General features: G+C 37.2%; 1 protein-coding gene across 1 annotated transcript in view; it reads left to right on the forward strand.

Moving 5' to 3' along the window:
- The window catches only part of SLC25A17 (solute carrier family 25 member 17), a 45,460-nt gene extending 33,063 nt beyond the window's left edge, over positions 1 to 12,397 (forward strand). Inside the window, exons 5-9 of the mRNA XM_038550457.1 lie at positions 6,021 to 6,137; positions 7,025 to 7,170; positions 7,259 to 7,354; positions 9,668 to 9,750; positions 11,483 to 12,397. Of these exons, the coding sequence (XP_038406385.1) occupies positions 6,021 to 6,137; positions 7,025 to 7,170; positions 7,259 to 7,354; positions 9,668 to 9,750; positions 11,483 to 11,630 (590 nt within the window). The 3' untranslated portion in view covers positions 11,631 to 12,397. The remainder of the gene's footprint in view (positions 1 to 6,020; positions 6,138 to 7,024; positions 7,171 to 7,258; positions 7,355 to 9,667; positions 9,751 to 11,482) is intronic.
- The last annotated feature ends 2,407 nt before the right edge of the window (positions 12,398 to 14,804 follow it).

The following is a 14,804-nucleotide window of genomic DNA, read 5'->3' on the forward strand; positions in this document are numbered from 1 at the left end:
TTTTTTAATTGAGATATAATTAACATATAACATTATATTAGCTTCAGATGTACAACATAAGGATTTGATATTTGTATATATTGTAAAATGATCATCACAATAATTCTAATTAACATCCATCACCACACAGTTAAATTTTTTCCTTGTGATGAGAAATTTTTTTTACAATTTTTTTTTTTAAGATTTTATTTATTTATTCATGAGAGACACAGGCAGAGGGAGAAGCAGACTCCCTGCAGGGAGCCTGATGCAGGACTCAATCCCGGATCCCAGGATCATGACCTGAACCTAAAGCAGATGCTCAACCGCTGAGCCACCCAGGTGTCCCTAAGATTTTATTTTTAATTAATCTCTACACCCAATGTGGGGCTTGATCCCATGACCCTGAGATCAAGAGTCACATGCTCCACCAACTGAGCTAGCCAGGTGCCACTTTGGTGAGAATTTTTAAGATTTACTCTCTTAGCAACTTTCAAATATACAATATAATATTATTAACTATAGTCACCATGCTCTGTATTACATCCCCATGACTTATTTCTTTTATAACTAAAAGTGTGTACCTTTTGACCGACCGCCAGGCCAAGTTTTCCCTAAAGTATAACACACAGGATTTCGTTCTCTGAAGAAATGAATGAGCATTTGTAGGTAAGTAATTCAGGATGGAAATCCAGGAGTCATCATTAAAAGTGTCTCTGACCCTCCACAGTTGTTTAATCATCGGAAACCATCAGTCTCTGGGATGCCTGGCTGGCTCAGTCAGTAGAGCATATATGACACTTAGTCTCAGGGTTATGAGTTTGAGCCCTTTGTTGGGTCAGAGATTACTTTAAAAAAAAAAAAAAAAAAAAAGAATAAGAAGAACCGTCATCAGTCTGTCTCCTAAGTATCTCTAGAATCCATTCCCTCTTTTCCATATCCATAGCCATTTCTTTTTTTTTTTTTTTTCCATAGCCATTTCTTTTGTTGCCTCTGAGGTCTTTCTCACTTACGTACTTTGCATAATCCTGCCTAGCCAACCTTTCTGGAAGAATAGTTTTCTAACAGTGTCATAACTCAAAGAACTCAAGCTTGAGATTTGTTCACTTGGGAAAAAAAAATCAGAATAGATCCAAGGGTATCCTGTACAGAGGAAACCTTCCTTTTTATATAATTGCAACAAATGGCAATGTGTATTATCTTTAATACCCAAGACCAAGTATTTGTAATATCTTGATTTTAATAATTTTAGATTACTATAGTTTTATGTATTGACATTTTAAAGATTATGACTCTCTGTCAAGGACTAACTCCTACAACTTTCCATAAAACTACTAATTCATAAAAAATATGACAAAATCTTTTTTTAATTGTTCAAAACCGTTTATTTGCTATGTCTGACAATCCCATTCTCCACCAGGTACAAAACACCCTTGTTATTCTCTCTCACTGTGCTCTGCTTGTTACCTTTCTAACTCTTACACATCTATAATCACAGTAGATTCCCCTATACCTAACATAGCTAGGCTGGTGTATAGTAGGCCAGTTAGTTTTTAAAAGTCAGCTGACATAGAGAGTATCATAAATAGCCTACTTACCTTGTATTTTATTTTAACTTAAAATATATGAATATATACTTTTTCTTTTCTTTTTTTAAGATTTTATTTATTTGACAGAGAGAGAGCACAAGTAGGGGGAGCAGGAGAAGGAGAAGCAGGTTCCCCCGCTGAGCAGAAAGCCTGATGCGGGGCTTGATGCTAGGACCCTGGGATCGTGACCTGAACTGAAGGTAGACCCTTCACCAACTGAGCCACCTAGGCACTCCTTTTTTTTTTTTTTTTCTTTCTTTTCTTTTCTTTTCTTTTCTTTTCTTTTCTTTTCTTTTCTTTTCTTTTCTTTTCTTTCTTTTCTTTTCTTTTCTTTTCTTTCTTTTTCTTTTAATATATGACCAAGGCATATTGGTTCACTGATTGGAGTTTTGTGCCTTCTCTTGTCATACCCCCCATGACCTGAACCTAAAGCTTTGCTACCATAACAGATTCAACTGACATAAGCAAGCTTGAGAAAAGGCATAATACCATTCTTGTTCACTTACATTCTGAAGTGTTTTCCTGAGTATGTGAAAGAAAGGTACAATGGGTCTGTGTCAGTTATGAGCATCATCTGTTAAACATCCTATCAGAGAGATGGTAGGGGACTACTGTTCTGAAACCCAAATCTGGATTTCAGAACAGCAATCCCCAGTTTCAAACCCTTTGATGTCTACCATTTGCATATAGGTTAAAGTCATGGTACCTACAGTATACCCCCAGCTGTATACAGGATAAGAACCCAACATACAAGATCTGTGATACTGCTTGCCTCTAGCTTGACTGCTATTGTTTCTTGGAAAACTGTGATTCCTTAAATATACCAAGTCATTTAATGACTCCGTCTTTCTACAGCTACTGTCATCTGTCTGATACGCAGTAGCACCCCCACTTCTGCCCCAAACAGAGGATTACCCAGCCCAAAATCAAAATGTCAGCTGTAACATGGTTAAAAGACCCTTGGTCAAATGTATTTTATAGTCCTTTATAATTCTGAGATTCTCTAATTATAAGTTCTCTCTTTTTCTGAAAGTAAGGAATTCTTTGGAAATTACTTTTGTGAGTTTTATATTTCTCCTCGTAACATGTTTTCATATCTTAATACCTATGCATTCTTGGAATGAGAACCACTTTTTCTTTTCCTGCTGTAAGCCTTGTCATGTATTAAAATCACTGTAGGAATGAGTTTCATTGTCTCCAAGGAGAACTAGGAACAGTATTATTGTTACACAAGTTCTGCTTGAAATTTAGAAATTTATTACTGTATTTTCATAGGAAAAAAGCTCATATAGCTTGATACCTTGGGGAAGGATTTGGGAACAAAATCTCACAGAAAACTTAAATGAAGAAGATTCTTGCCATTTTTATGAAATTGGGATTTTTACCAATAACTTTTTGAATGCCAATGATGTTACTGTTAGGATAGTTCTTACTCCTTTCCTGCCCTCCGGTCTTAAATCTGGTAAGGCAGGTTTGTTCCTATTGTGTATCAAGTTGCATGGCTTCTCAGGGGCCAAGTGGTTAGATTTATGACCTTGATCTGCCCTTTTTTTGTATCAGTGGTCATTGTACTTATTTCCCAGAAGTACATACATGATTAGCATATTTCTTTTTTTGTTTTGTTTTGTTTTCTTTCCTTAACAGACTCAGTGCTAATAAAACTATTTTGTGTTCAAGATTTCAGAAGTAAATGGCTGTGTTCCAATTATTCCTTGAATCAGTAAATAATTTCCGTGTGTGTGTTTAGTTACTATTCATCTCTTAATTTTGCTTCTCTTTTCTTATAAATGATTTTTAACAAAAAAAAAAGAAAAAATGGAATCATTCAAATTGAAAGAAAAACAATTTCTTGTCATTAAGTACATAAAATATTAATATTCCCATCCTAGAAGTGAAGTAACAGCCACAGCTTAGAACCGAAACAACTTTCTACACGAGCTTATAAACAAACAACTTTTTTTATCCTTCAGCCATATCTGTTATGCAAAAGTATGGAGTTGGAATCTCTTATCATGACGGTTTGTAGCTTGTTTTTCTTCCGTGGAATGCTGTCCTTTGCTTCATTATATAGATTTCCAAGGTTTTAGTAAAGTTTTGGAGCCTCAAATATTTTGAGTGTCTTTTCCCAGAACTCATAAAATTATAGTGGTTAAAAAAATACCTCTCCATCTATTTTGGCTTAGAGGATGAACAAAGTACTTGAACTTCTCAGATAAAAAGCTTCAAAATACAAATGTTTTCACAAGTAGTTTACATTCTCTTTTTGAAATGATTTAGTGCATTTTTGTACTTGAAATTGTCCTTAGAATCCTCTTAGTCTTTCAGCTTGTGTTAATAACAGAGATATGAAAGCAGAATCTTAAATGATAGTTAAATCTTAAATCTAGGGGCAGATTAAGTTGATTAGGCCTTTGGCTGGGGTCATGATCTCAGGGTCCTTGGGATCGAGCCCTGCATTGGGCTCCCTGCTCAGCTAGGAATCTGCTTCTCCTTCTCGCTCTGACCTGCCTCCCCACTTGTGCTCTCTCTGTGTCAAATAAATAAATAAAATCTTAAAAAAAAAAATCTTAAGGGATGCCTGGCTCAGTGGTTGAGCATCTCCTTTTGGCTCAGGTTGTGATCGTGGGGTCCTGGGACTGAGTCCCGCATCGGGCTCCCCACAGGGAGCCTGCTTCTCCCTTTGCCTATGTCTCTGCCTCTCTGTGTCTCTCATGAATAAATAAATAAAATCTTTAAAAAAATAAAAACAAAAAACTTAAATCTAGGCTGCATTGCATCTGAAGTATTTTGTGAGTACCTTCCTCTTGAATAGATTATAAAAGGGATTTTGATTTCTAAAGAATTTAATAGACAACCCATTTCACTTGTTTAGAAAGGTGTGTACACTTTGTCTACACTATCTACAGAAGCCTAGGATCTCTGTTTCTGAGTTCTCCTGTTTTCGTCTGGAAAAAAAAATGCAGTAGACTGCTCAGTAGTACTTTCTAGTCTGATTTTTCTTGCTGTTAATTTTTCTGTCAAGTGATGTGTACATTGCATTGAATAGGAACACATTATAAAGTCTTGCAAGTGGTCATGTATTGATATTCTTCTCTCTTGACCTCTTGGGCACTGGCACTTTTTAAAAATGAGACTAGCAAGAATCTCTAGGTGAGGCTTTTTCAGATTATGATCAATGCCGTAAGTGACAATGCATGACTATAGTGAGTCATAACTAAAGATGACTCCTTAGTGTGTTATGGGACTAAAAATATAATAAATACAGCTCATAAAATTTTTTGATGAGGTCTTTTATTTTGATAAAAGTGTTTCATAACACTCTTAAGAAAAAGGTGACAAAATATCTTACTTAACAACTATATACAACAAATGAAAAAATAAGATTTTAATTTCTTGGCTGTTTCATCAAGCTTGTCTTTGGTCAGACTTGTGTTTTTTGAATGCTGTGTTTTGAGATTCCTTAAAACAGTTTTTCTACCATTGTGTTTAAAGGACTTTTAGTAGGTTTCTCTTCCTTAGGATTATGCCTCTTGTTTCTTCAGAGCATGGCCAGATAGAGCCAGATAGCTTGATGTGTGGTTGTTTGTTGAGTTTGTTCATTGGTTCATTTGTTCAATATTTATTTAAATATTTATAAAGAATATATTATGTGTCAGGCACTTTGTTACAACTCTGTCTGGTATATATTTTTTTTAATCATTCCAGGACTGATGAGGAATATTTTAATATCTCAAGATGGTGTTAACTTGGGACCATGTGTTTTCAAAAAAGAAGCACCTGGCTCATTGTATTGTTCCACTCTGAGGCAACCTTGGGGGGCCAGGATCCCCATCCTTAAGCTTGTAAGGATCATAATGCTTGTGAAACTCTTTCAGGTGTTTTGTGACAGTTCATAACTACTGCTTGCTGCCTGCCTATCCTAATTCCCTAAGTGATGAGGAACTCTTCTGTGAGCCTCCCATCCCTGATGAACCTCTTTCAAATATTACCACTTTCTTCCACCTGCCACCCATTGTACCAAATCCATACTCACTTAAAACCATGTAAGCTACTTATGTGAGAGTTGTAAATTGTGTGTTTTATCAGATATTGTCATGGACTTAGCATGTGATCAGTAAGCCTTATTAAAACTGTTATTTTTTAAATGCACCCAGAACTGGATCAAAATTGCTACTTTGGATGCTATATTAATTGACAAATAGATCATTTCCTGTTATACAAATGTGGAACAGTACTGCTGCCAGCCTTTTTTGCTATCAGCAAGGCTTCTGAATTGCTTCTAACAGTAGTGGCTTGTGTTGTACCCTGTCACAGAGAGATACCTTATCTCAAGTCTCCCAGTAGGTCAGTGGCAGAAGTATAAATGAAACACTGGTACATAGCTCTAACATAAGGCAGCAAAGCTTGAAGATTGCACTTTGCTTTTCTTTTGTCTCCTCTTTCTTTTTAAAGGAGTGGTGAATGTGTTGCTAACAACTCCACTCTGGGTGGTAAATACCAGACTGAAGCTACAAGGGGCAAAATTTAGGAATGAAGACATTGTACCAACCAACTACAAAGGTATCATTGGTAAGTGTTTGTTTGGGTGAGTTCCTATTTAAGAAGTTTCTTTTTTCTCTGTGTCTGAAATTTATTACCACAATAATGCTGCATGTCAGACAGTCTCAAATCTTCACATCTAATGGTAAGCATTTGTTTAGCTCCTGTGTCTATGGATTGACATGGATTTGACTCATCTAGGCTGGGACCAGCCTATACACATTCTTCTCTTGGTGGTAGCAAAAGCACAAGAGGACATGTCCAATTGTACAATCTTATTTCAAGCCCCTGTTTGCATCTTATTTGCTACTGTTCTCTTGGCCAAAGCCAGTGTCAGGAGGTAGAGAAGTATGCTGCTCCCCTGGAGTGGGAGGGGGTAAATATTTCTAAAGAATAATCTACACTCTTTTAGTGTTGTCTTTGGATAAAGTTATCATTAATAACTAACTGATGACTTTGAGTTTAATAGTAGGTTACCTGGTTCTTCTTTCCCATGTGTCCATCTTTGTGATGAGAATAGTGATTTTCTTATAAGTTATATCCTAAATAATGGGTCCTAGGGAACTATCTGTTGTTGTCCTGACTTTGCTGAGAAGCACCTGGGCTGTCCGTTCACAATCCTCTGTAATACAGAGTTCTCGGGCATGGTGGTGGTGATTACTTAGGAAAATTTCACATTCTAACGCCAGATTATCAGGAAGAGTTGCCTGTGATTTAAGTTGGTTTCTCAATAATGTGGTGACTATCAGTGTCTGATGATTATCAAAAAGTGGCTAACTGAGGAACTTCCTAGAATACAGCAAGAAGGAAATTTTAATAGAACCAGTAAGATTCTATTCTGAGTACATTTGAACAAAATTTACATTGTGTTCTCCAGTTAAGGGATTGTAATCAAAAGTCCTTGATTTCTTGCTTAGATGCTTTTCATCAGATCATTCGAGATGAAGGAATCTTGGCTTTATGGAATGGCACATTTCCTTCCTTGCTCTTGGTCTTCAATCCTGCCATCCAGTTCATGTTCTATGAAGGCTTAAAACGGCAGCTTCTAAAGAAACGAATGAAGGTAATTCCTGATTTTGAAAGCAGTAAATAATAATCTCTGACACTCTCTTGTTTGCATTGATGTGGTTTGCTCTTTCTTTGCTTTCCAGCTTTCTTCTTTGGATGTGTTCATCATTGGTGCAATATCCAAAGCGATTGCTACCACTGTCACCTATCCCATGCAGACAGTACAGTCCATTCTGAGGGTGAGTGCTGGGGTTCTCCCTGCATTTAGTCAAACAAAATTCTGAAGTACATGGTTTCTCTGTTTAAAGCAATGTTAATAAAGCAATAAGGTAGTCAGTTGATAGTCTAGACCATTTTTCCATTTGTTTAATAATTGCTAACGAGGCTATCAGTTGGTTTCGTTTGGTTTGGAGCAGTTTACATTTGTCATTTCTTAGGTACTGTGGTGTCTCAGAAAACCCAAATGTGGGAGGAGGTTCTTAAATGACCTTAGGAATGTATAAGCTTGTTTTCTTCTCATTTAAGTTGATTTGCTTAGGTTAGCTGTACAAAATCAGAAGTTGTTTAGTTCATTCAGGAGAAATTAATGATTTAGCTTTTCTGAAGCACTTTCAAATTTCTGGTTTTTTCATTCAGTTATTTATTCAGCAATATATTTATTAAGTACCCACGCTGAGTGAGAAGCTGGGTACACATGGTGAATAAAAATCAATCCCTGTCCTCTGGGAGATAACAGAGGAAAGAATGAACAGGTAAATAAGCAAAATAAATAGGTAATTATAAATTGAGAAAAGTGCTTTCAAGAGGTGAACTGCGTTCTGTCATTTAGTGGAGAGGGGCGTGGTGCGGATCTTATTAAGGTGATTGAGGATTGGGCTCTGAGGAAGTATATATAAAAACCAAGTCTTCAAAAAAAAAAAAAAAAAAAAACCAAGTCTTCTTGGGACACCTGGGTGGCTCAGCGGTTGGGCATCTGCCTTTGGCTTGGGGCATGATCCTAAAATCCCGGGATGGAGTCCCACATCGGGCTCCCTGCATGGAGCCTGCTTCTCCCCCTGCCTGTGTCTCTGCCTCTCTCTGTGTCTCTCATGAATAGATAAATAAAATCTAAAAAAACAAACAAACAAACAAGACTTAAGGAAGATAAAGACCAGCTTTCAAAGAGCATTCTAGGTAGAGGGAACATGATGTGCTAAGAGTGTAGTGATTGGGAACTGAAAAGAGGCCACTCTGGCTAAACAGTGGCTCAAGATGAGATTGGAAAAGTGGCAAGGAAGACTCTAGGTGACGATTCTAGATTTTATTCTCACCTGAGTAGGAAGCCTGTGAAGGGCTTTAAACTAGGGAGTAATGTGATCTGATTTACAATTTGAGAAGATTCCTGTGGCTGTTGTGTGCTGAATTGATCCCAGGGCTAAGAGATGAGGGTGAGGGGGCAATCCAGTAAGAGACCAATTCCATAGTACAGGTGAAAGGTGATGGTGGCCTACACTAAAGTGGTAGCAGTGGAGGGGAAAGAGAAGATATGGACAGATTTCATTATCTATTTTGAAAAAAAATTCAAAGTATTTATTGGTAAATAAAATAGGGATGATGGTGAAAATACTTCAATTCAAAAGATTTATTATCTTATGTTAAAAGTATTTCTACTGGGGCACCTGGGTGGCACAGCCAGTTAAGCATCTCCCTTCGGCTCAGGTCATGATCTCAGGGTCCTGAGATCAAGCCCCATGTGTGGCTCCCCACTCAGTGGAGAGTCTGCTTCTCCTTCTCCGTCTGCTATTCCTCTCACTTGTACTCTCTGGTTCTATATCTCTATCAAATAAATAAATAAAATCTTAAAAAAAAAAAAAGGAAAGAAGGAAAGTAAAAGTGCTTCTTACTCGAGGCCAAGCTGTTCAAATAGGAAATAAGATTTTTTTTAAAAAGTTTCTACTGATGTACTGTTCTTAAATTGGTGCTTAATATACAGGAATTCAGTAGCATCTAAATAAATGTATTTTGATACTTTTATAATGTTAACATATAATGTGAAGAGCTTAGACTGTAGTGGTCCTAATTGATTGGTGTCTATCAGAACTTTCTAAAGGACTAGAGGGTAAGCCAAACCATCAGTATCTAAATCTTCATTATGGGCATGTTTGTTTTCTTTTGAGGTAGTATTTTCCCCATAATTCTATAAAGTGAAAATTCTCATGCTTGCTTCATTAAAAAATATTTATTTAATTTATTAGAGAGAGAGCAGAGGGAATGGCAGAGGGGGAGGGAGAGGGACAGAGAATCTGAAGCAGACTCTGCACTGAGCTAAGCACAGAGCCCAACATGGAGCTCAGTCCCATGACCATAATATCATGACCTGAGTCAAACACCTAACCAACTGAACCACCCAGGCACCCCCAAAACTATTTCTTATTTTCACTTATTTCATTGAAAAAGAGAATTCATGAAATCTACATACTTGTTAGATATTTTTGTTTCTGTATACTACAAGACATTATTCCAAAATAATTTCTTCTTCAGGTAGAAATTGATCTGTTTTTCTTCTTCCCCAGTTTGGACGTCACAGACTAAACCCAGAAAACAGAACACTGGGGAGTCTTCGGAATGTTCTCTATCTTCTTCACCAACGAGTAAAGTGAGCTTTGTAGATGCTTCACATTCTGTCCTGTCTTTCAGCAGCTATCTCTGGCAAAGAGTGGCCAGATCTGCTTAACTTGCACTACTGTCTTGGCAGTGAGAACCTAGAAACCTCTCCTTGCATGCTGTGCTCAAACAATTCTCGTTTTAGGGGCTTAGTGCAATATGGCAGCATTTGGGGAAGTTATGGAAAAAGTTCAGATCTTTATTCTTTGTAACTTAGAAATATGCAGAACTCCTTTAGAGAGGTAAGCCTCCTATAATCTAATGTAGAGAGACTGTTCTGCCCTAGGAGTGTTGCCATCGATGGCATATCCTGTGACCTCTCTTGTAAATAGAAGTAAACAGGTATTTTAGAGCAGTAGTCATAGTGAGAAAAGGAGAATGTAGTAGGAAGAGTAATGATAATTATTGTAATGACGGCAGTGCTGATGATGGTAAGAGTAGCTAACATTTTTTAGTGTTTGGTTTGTAGCAGACACTGAGCTCTGTGCTTCACACGAGTCATCTCACTTAATCCTAACAATGGCCCTATGAGGCAGGTACTTTCGTCATTTCCCTGTATCATTCCATTTAGAGAAGTTGACCCTCAGGGCCTCCTTTGAGGCAAAGCTGCTGTAACTTTATTACTGTTCCTAGACATAAGATACTTTGAAAATAATAAATTTATTATAAAAACAGATTATGCTTGGGATAGCAAAATCAGAGATAAAGAATTAGTATAAAGTTAAAACTAAATGTTCACCATACCAAGTATTGACAAGAATGTGGAGCAACCAGAACTTTTCTGTGCTGTTGGTGGGAAAATAAAATGGTCTGACCATTTTGGAAAGTTTGGCATTTTCTTTAAAAGTTAAACATACAACTACCATAGGACCTAGCCATTCCTCTCAAGTTATATAGAGAGAAATGAAATAGGTCTGTGCAAAAACTTGTACACAGATGTTAAAAACCGTTTTATTAAAAAAAAAAAAAAAACAGTTTTATTTGTAAGAATCAAAAACCAGAAACAATACAAATGTATCATCATTGGGTGAGTAGACATACAAGTTACTATCTATCTACATAGTGGAATACTGCTCACAAGAAAGGACCTACTAACATGTATATTGATGTATGTATAGATCTCAAAATAATTATGCCAAGTGAATGGATGGATCTCTAATTATGGATGGAGCTCAAATGATTAAGCCAAGTGAAAGAAGTCAGACAAAAAAGAATTCATACCATGTGATTGGACTTACATAAAATTTAGAAAATGCCAGTATACTATTACCCCTCATTGACAGTATCTCTTCCCATGGTTTCAGGGATCCACAGTCAACCTCGATCTGGAAGCAGATGATGCTCCTTCTGACCTATTGTCAAAAGGCCAGTAGGACCTAACACCATGTCATTCACCTCACTGCATCTCAATACATAGATATTCTGAGAGAGGGAGAGACCACATTCCCATAACTTTTATTACAGTATGTTGGCGTTCCATTTCACTATTAGCTATTGTTGTTAATCTCTTACTGTGCCTAATTTATAAGTTAAACTTTATGATAGGTGTGTATGTATAGGAAAAAATAGGGGGTTCACTACTAACTACAATTGCAGGTGTCTGCTGAGGGTCTGGGAACGTATTTCCCCAGGGATAAGCGGTGGCTAGTGTAACATGCTTCTTTGATGCAGTAGTTGACTTTTAGGAAGAAAACGTTTTATTTTCTTCAAACCTTTCTTTATAGGCGTTTTGGAATCATGGGACTCTACAAAGGCCTTGAAGCCAAACTGCTACAGACAGTCCTCACTGCTGCCCTCATGTTCCTGGTTTATGAGAAACTGACAGCCGCTACCTTCACAGTTATGGGGCTGAAGAGTGCCCACAAGCACTGAGACACTGCACCCTGCAAAGTGCAGAAAGATGCTCGAGATGGGGGTTCCTCTGTGTGAAGGGAAGTGATTCTCTTTTTACTCTTGCCACATATACCATGAATTTTACCCTCACTGGCTGGAAAAGCATCTAAGGGTAAACATGGACGATAGCCAGCTGGACCTGTCAACAACTTAATTTTTATGACAGTTGGTTGAATTTTGTGGGGGAGGTTGTCTAATGGTCATACAAAAAGAAAACATTGAAAACCTGAAAATGAAAGTTTGTAGGCGTTTATTGTTTTCCTTAAGGGGAATGGACTATTGCTCTCATGTGTAATTTTCTCCAGTTAAAAATCTTTCTTAAATTTACCAGCTGTTCTTTTCCCCTGAACCCCGCCCCCAGATTCTAGGGACACATTTAATAACATATAATTCTCATATACTTTTGTATGTTTTAATCTTGGTATTTTTCTCACTAAAAATATTATGATTGTGCCATAGGCATGACTTTATTTTTGTTGTACTTTTTTTCCTCCTGCTTAAGGAAAGGCATCTTCTTTGGTACATGAGCTATTTATTTTGTAGGAGAAATGAAAATGATTAATCCCAAATGATTCTCTTATAAACTATTTGTAAACATCACTTATTCGTTAGTATTTGACTTAATTAAAAATATTTATTTTGAATCAGTCCTTTCATTACAAAAGGCGTGAAGTTTTATGTTTGTTCATGCAAACCCCATCAAGTCAAGCCCAAATAAACTGTCAACACAAAAGACATTTTAAAAAGTTGCCTTTCATTCAGATACCACGTTGGGTTTACAACCAGCTGGCAAAAATCATAGAAAAGGGAGAGGGAGCAGGTACCTTGTTTAGGCTCTGGAATATTTTCTCCCTTACAAACTCCTGGTGGAGGCTATTTTGAGAATAAACATCTGACTGAGATTATTTGTATTTGGAAACATTCCTTATAGTCCTACTACTTAAAGTGTATGTATCAAGCAGCAGCATTGACATCACCTGGGAGGTTGGGCACACAGTCCCAGACCTTCTGAATCATAATCTGCAATTTAACAAGATCCCCAGATGATTCATACTCACATTAAAGTTTGAGAGACCTTAGAGCCCCTAACTCAACAGAAGCTATGATTGGTTTCAATGATAGAAACCAAGACAAAGATTTTTCTCAAAGGAAAGTTGGACTCGTGCATTAAAACAACCCCTGAGAAAACTGAGTGTCCCACATTGTCCTTTACTTAAGCCTCATAGCATGTGCAGAGGTGGTTGGACTTTTGTTATGCAGCTGGGGGGTGAATTTAGGCCTCTCAAGCCACCCAAGAAACAAACTCTGGTCATTTGAGAATAGCCCTTTGGGTTCCTGTAACTTAGTTTTCGTCCCTATCACAAAATGACAGGTTTTTCATTTAGAAGTCTAATTTATTTGGAGTCAGAGAGAGGAATAATGAAGTGTCTATGGACTCCAGTATTTAGTTCAGTTTTGAGAATGGAAACTTCTTTCTCTTATTTCCTCTCTGGTCCTTCTGTTAATTTCAAAATATGTGATTTTCAAACTCCTGCTAATTGGAAGATGGTTGTGGTGTTCTAGAAAGCAAGAATCAGGAGGGGTTTATAATCTGAAAACTAGACTGAATGCTCCTCCTCCACTGAAAACAGAGAATTGGCCCCATTACTACTTTTTATTTTTCTTTATGGTTTGTGTGGGTCTGTGGCAAGGCTTGGGTGGGAAGCACAAAACTTATTTTGATTTTTATACAGGAGAAGGATCATAAAGGTGCCGTGTGTGCTTTTGTTGTTTTAATTATGCAGTTTGCTTTGGAAATTGAATTTTGAGCTCAGTTGGTATGCTAGAATAATTTCCAAGTCAAATTATAGACTTAAATGAGATGTTTATGATGTGAAAATCTATTTGATGCCTCTTTTTTCTGATTTTATGAGCGAACAATTTAATACCGAGGTTTTATGCTCCTTGTGGAAGCTTACAGACTCACTAGTTGAAACTAGGTAATGGGGCAGCCTTGGTGGCTCAGCGTTTAGCTCCGCCTTCAGCCAGGGCCTGGTCCTGGAGACCTGGGATTGAGTCCCATGTCAGGCTCCCTGCATGGAGCCTGCTTCTCCCTCTGCCTGTGTCTCTGTCTCTCTCTCTCCCTCTCTGTGTCTCTCATGAATGAATAAATAAATAAAATCTTTAAAAAAAGAAAGAAAGAAACAAACAAACTAGGTAATGACTCACCCAGTTTTGTAGGCTTTGATTAATAATAAGTTACTTGAGAAGCTAAGGAGCTGAAGTGTATACTGCAGAATGGAAATTTTTATTTTTGATTCTTTATGCAGTTTCTCTAGAATGTGAGGATAAGAGCCTTTGGGTTTACATTAGTGTCACGGCAGTAGAAAATTTAATTTCCATAAGTATTTAATCTGTGTTTTGAAGTGGACACTGATATTTTCTACCCTCGTCTATTTTACAATTAAATTTAATGCAGGAATAGGATTGACAATAAGAATATAAGCAGTGGGAGCTAGAATCTGGGGTTTTATTCCCAGTTCTGCCACTAACTGACTAGCAAATTACGTCATCTCCTTGTGCTTCAGCTTTCTGATGCGTGAAGATAATACTACCCACTTCAGAGGATGTTTAAGAGCTAATGATGTCTACTAAATCCTTTATGATCTCCAGAGAGGGAAACTCTGAATAAAACTTGTGACTGCATCTGGATTTATGTGGCAGTTTCTCTTTTTAAAGCTTTGGCACTTTCTCATCTTATAACCCCAATGTCTCTGTGAAGTATAAGGAACAGTGTCCAATTTAATGAACAAGGAAATTGAGACAGAACTATCAAATGACTTGCCTGGTTGGAACCAGGACAAGAATTGAGTTTCCTACAGTCAAATGTAAGGATGGAAAGAATGGGTTCTGGAATTAGACCTAGGTTCAACTCTGACCCCACTCCTTACCAGTTGTGAGAACAAAGAAATTACTGAACTTGTGTAAAACTGTTTCTGCAGTTGTAAAATGGAGGTCTTGATAAACCGATCTGTGATTGTGAGGATTAAAGAGATCATAAACATAAATTGCTTAGCACAGTGCTTGCCACATGAGAAGAGCTAAGATAAATGTTAGCAACAACTTTTATCACAATATGATTATTACCACTGGGGGGGTCTGGCTGTTTGAATA

This window comes from Canis lupus, chromosome 10, assembly GCF_011100685.1.
Source record: "Canis lupus familiaris isolate Mischka breed German Shepherd chromosome 10, alternate assembly UU_Cfam_GSD_1.0, whole genome shotgun sequence".
NCBI lineage: Eukaryota > Metazoa > Chordata > Mammalia > Carnivora > Canidae > Canis > Canis lupus.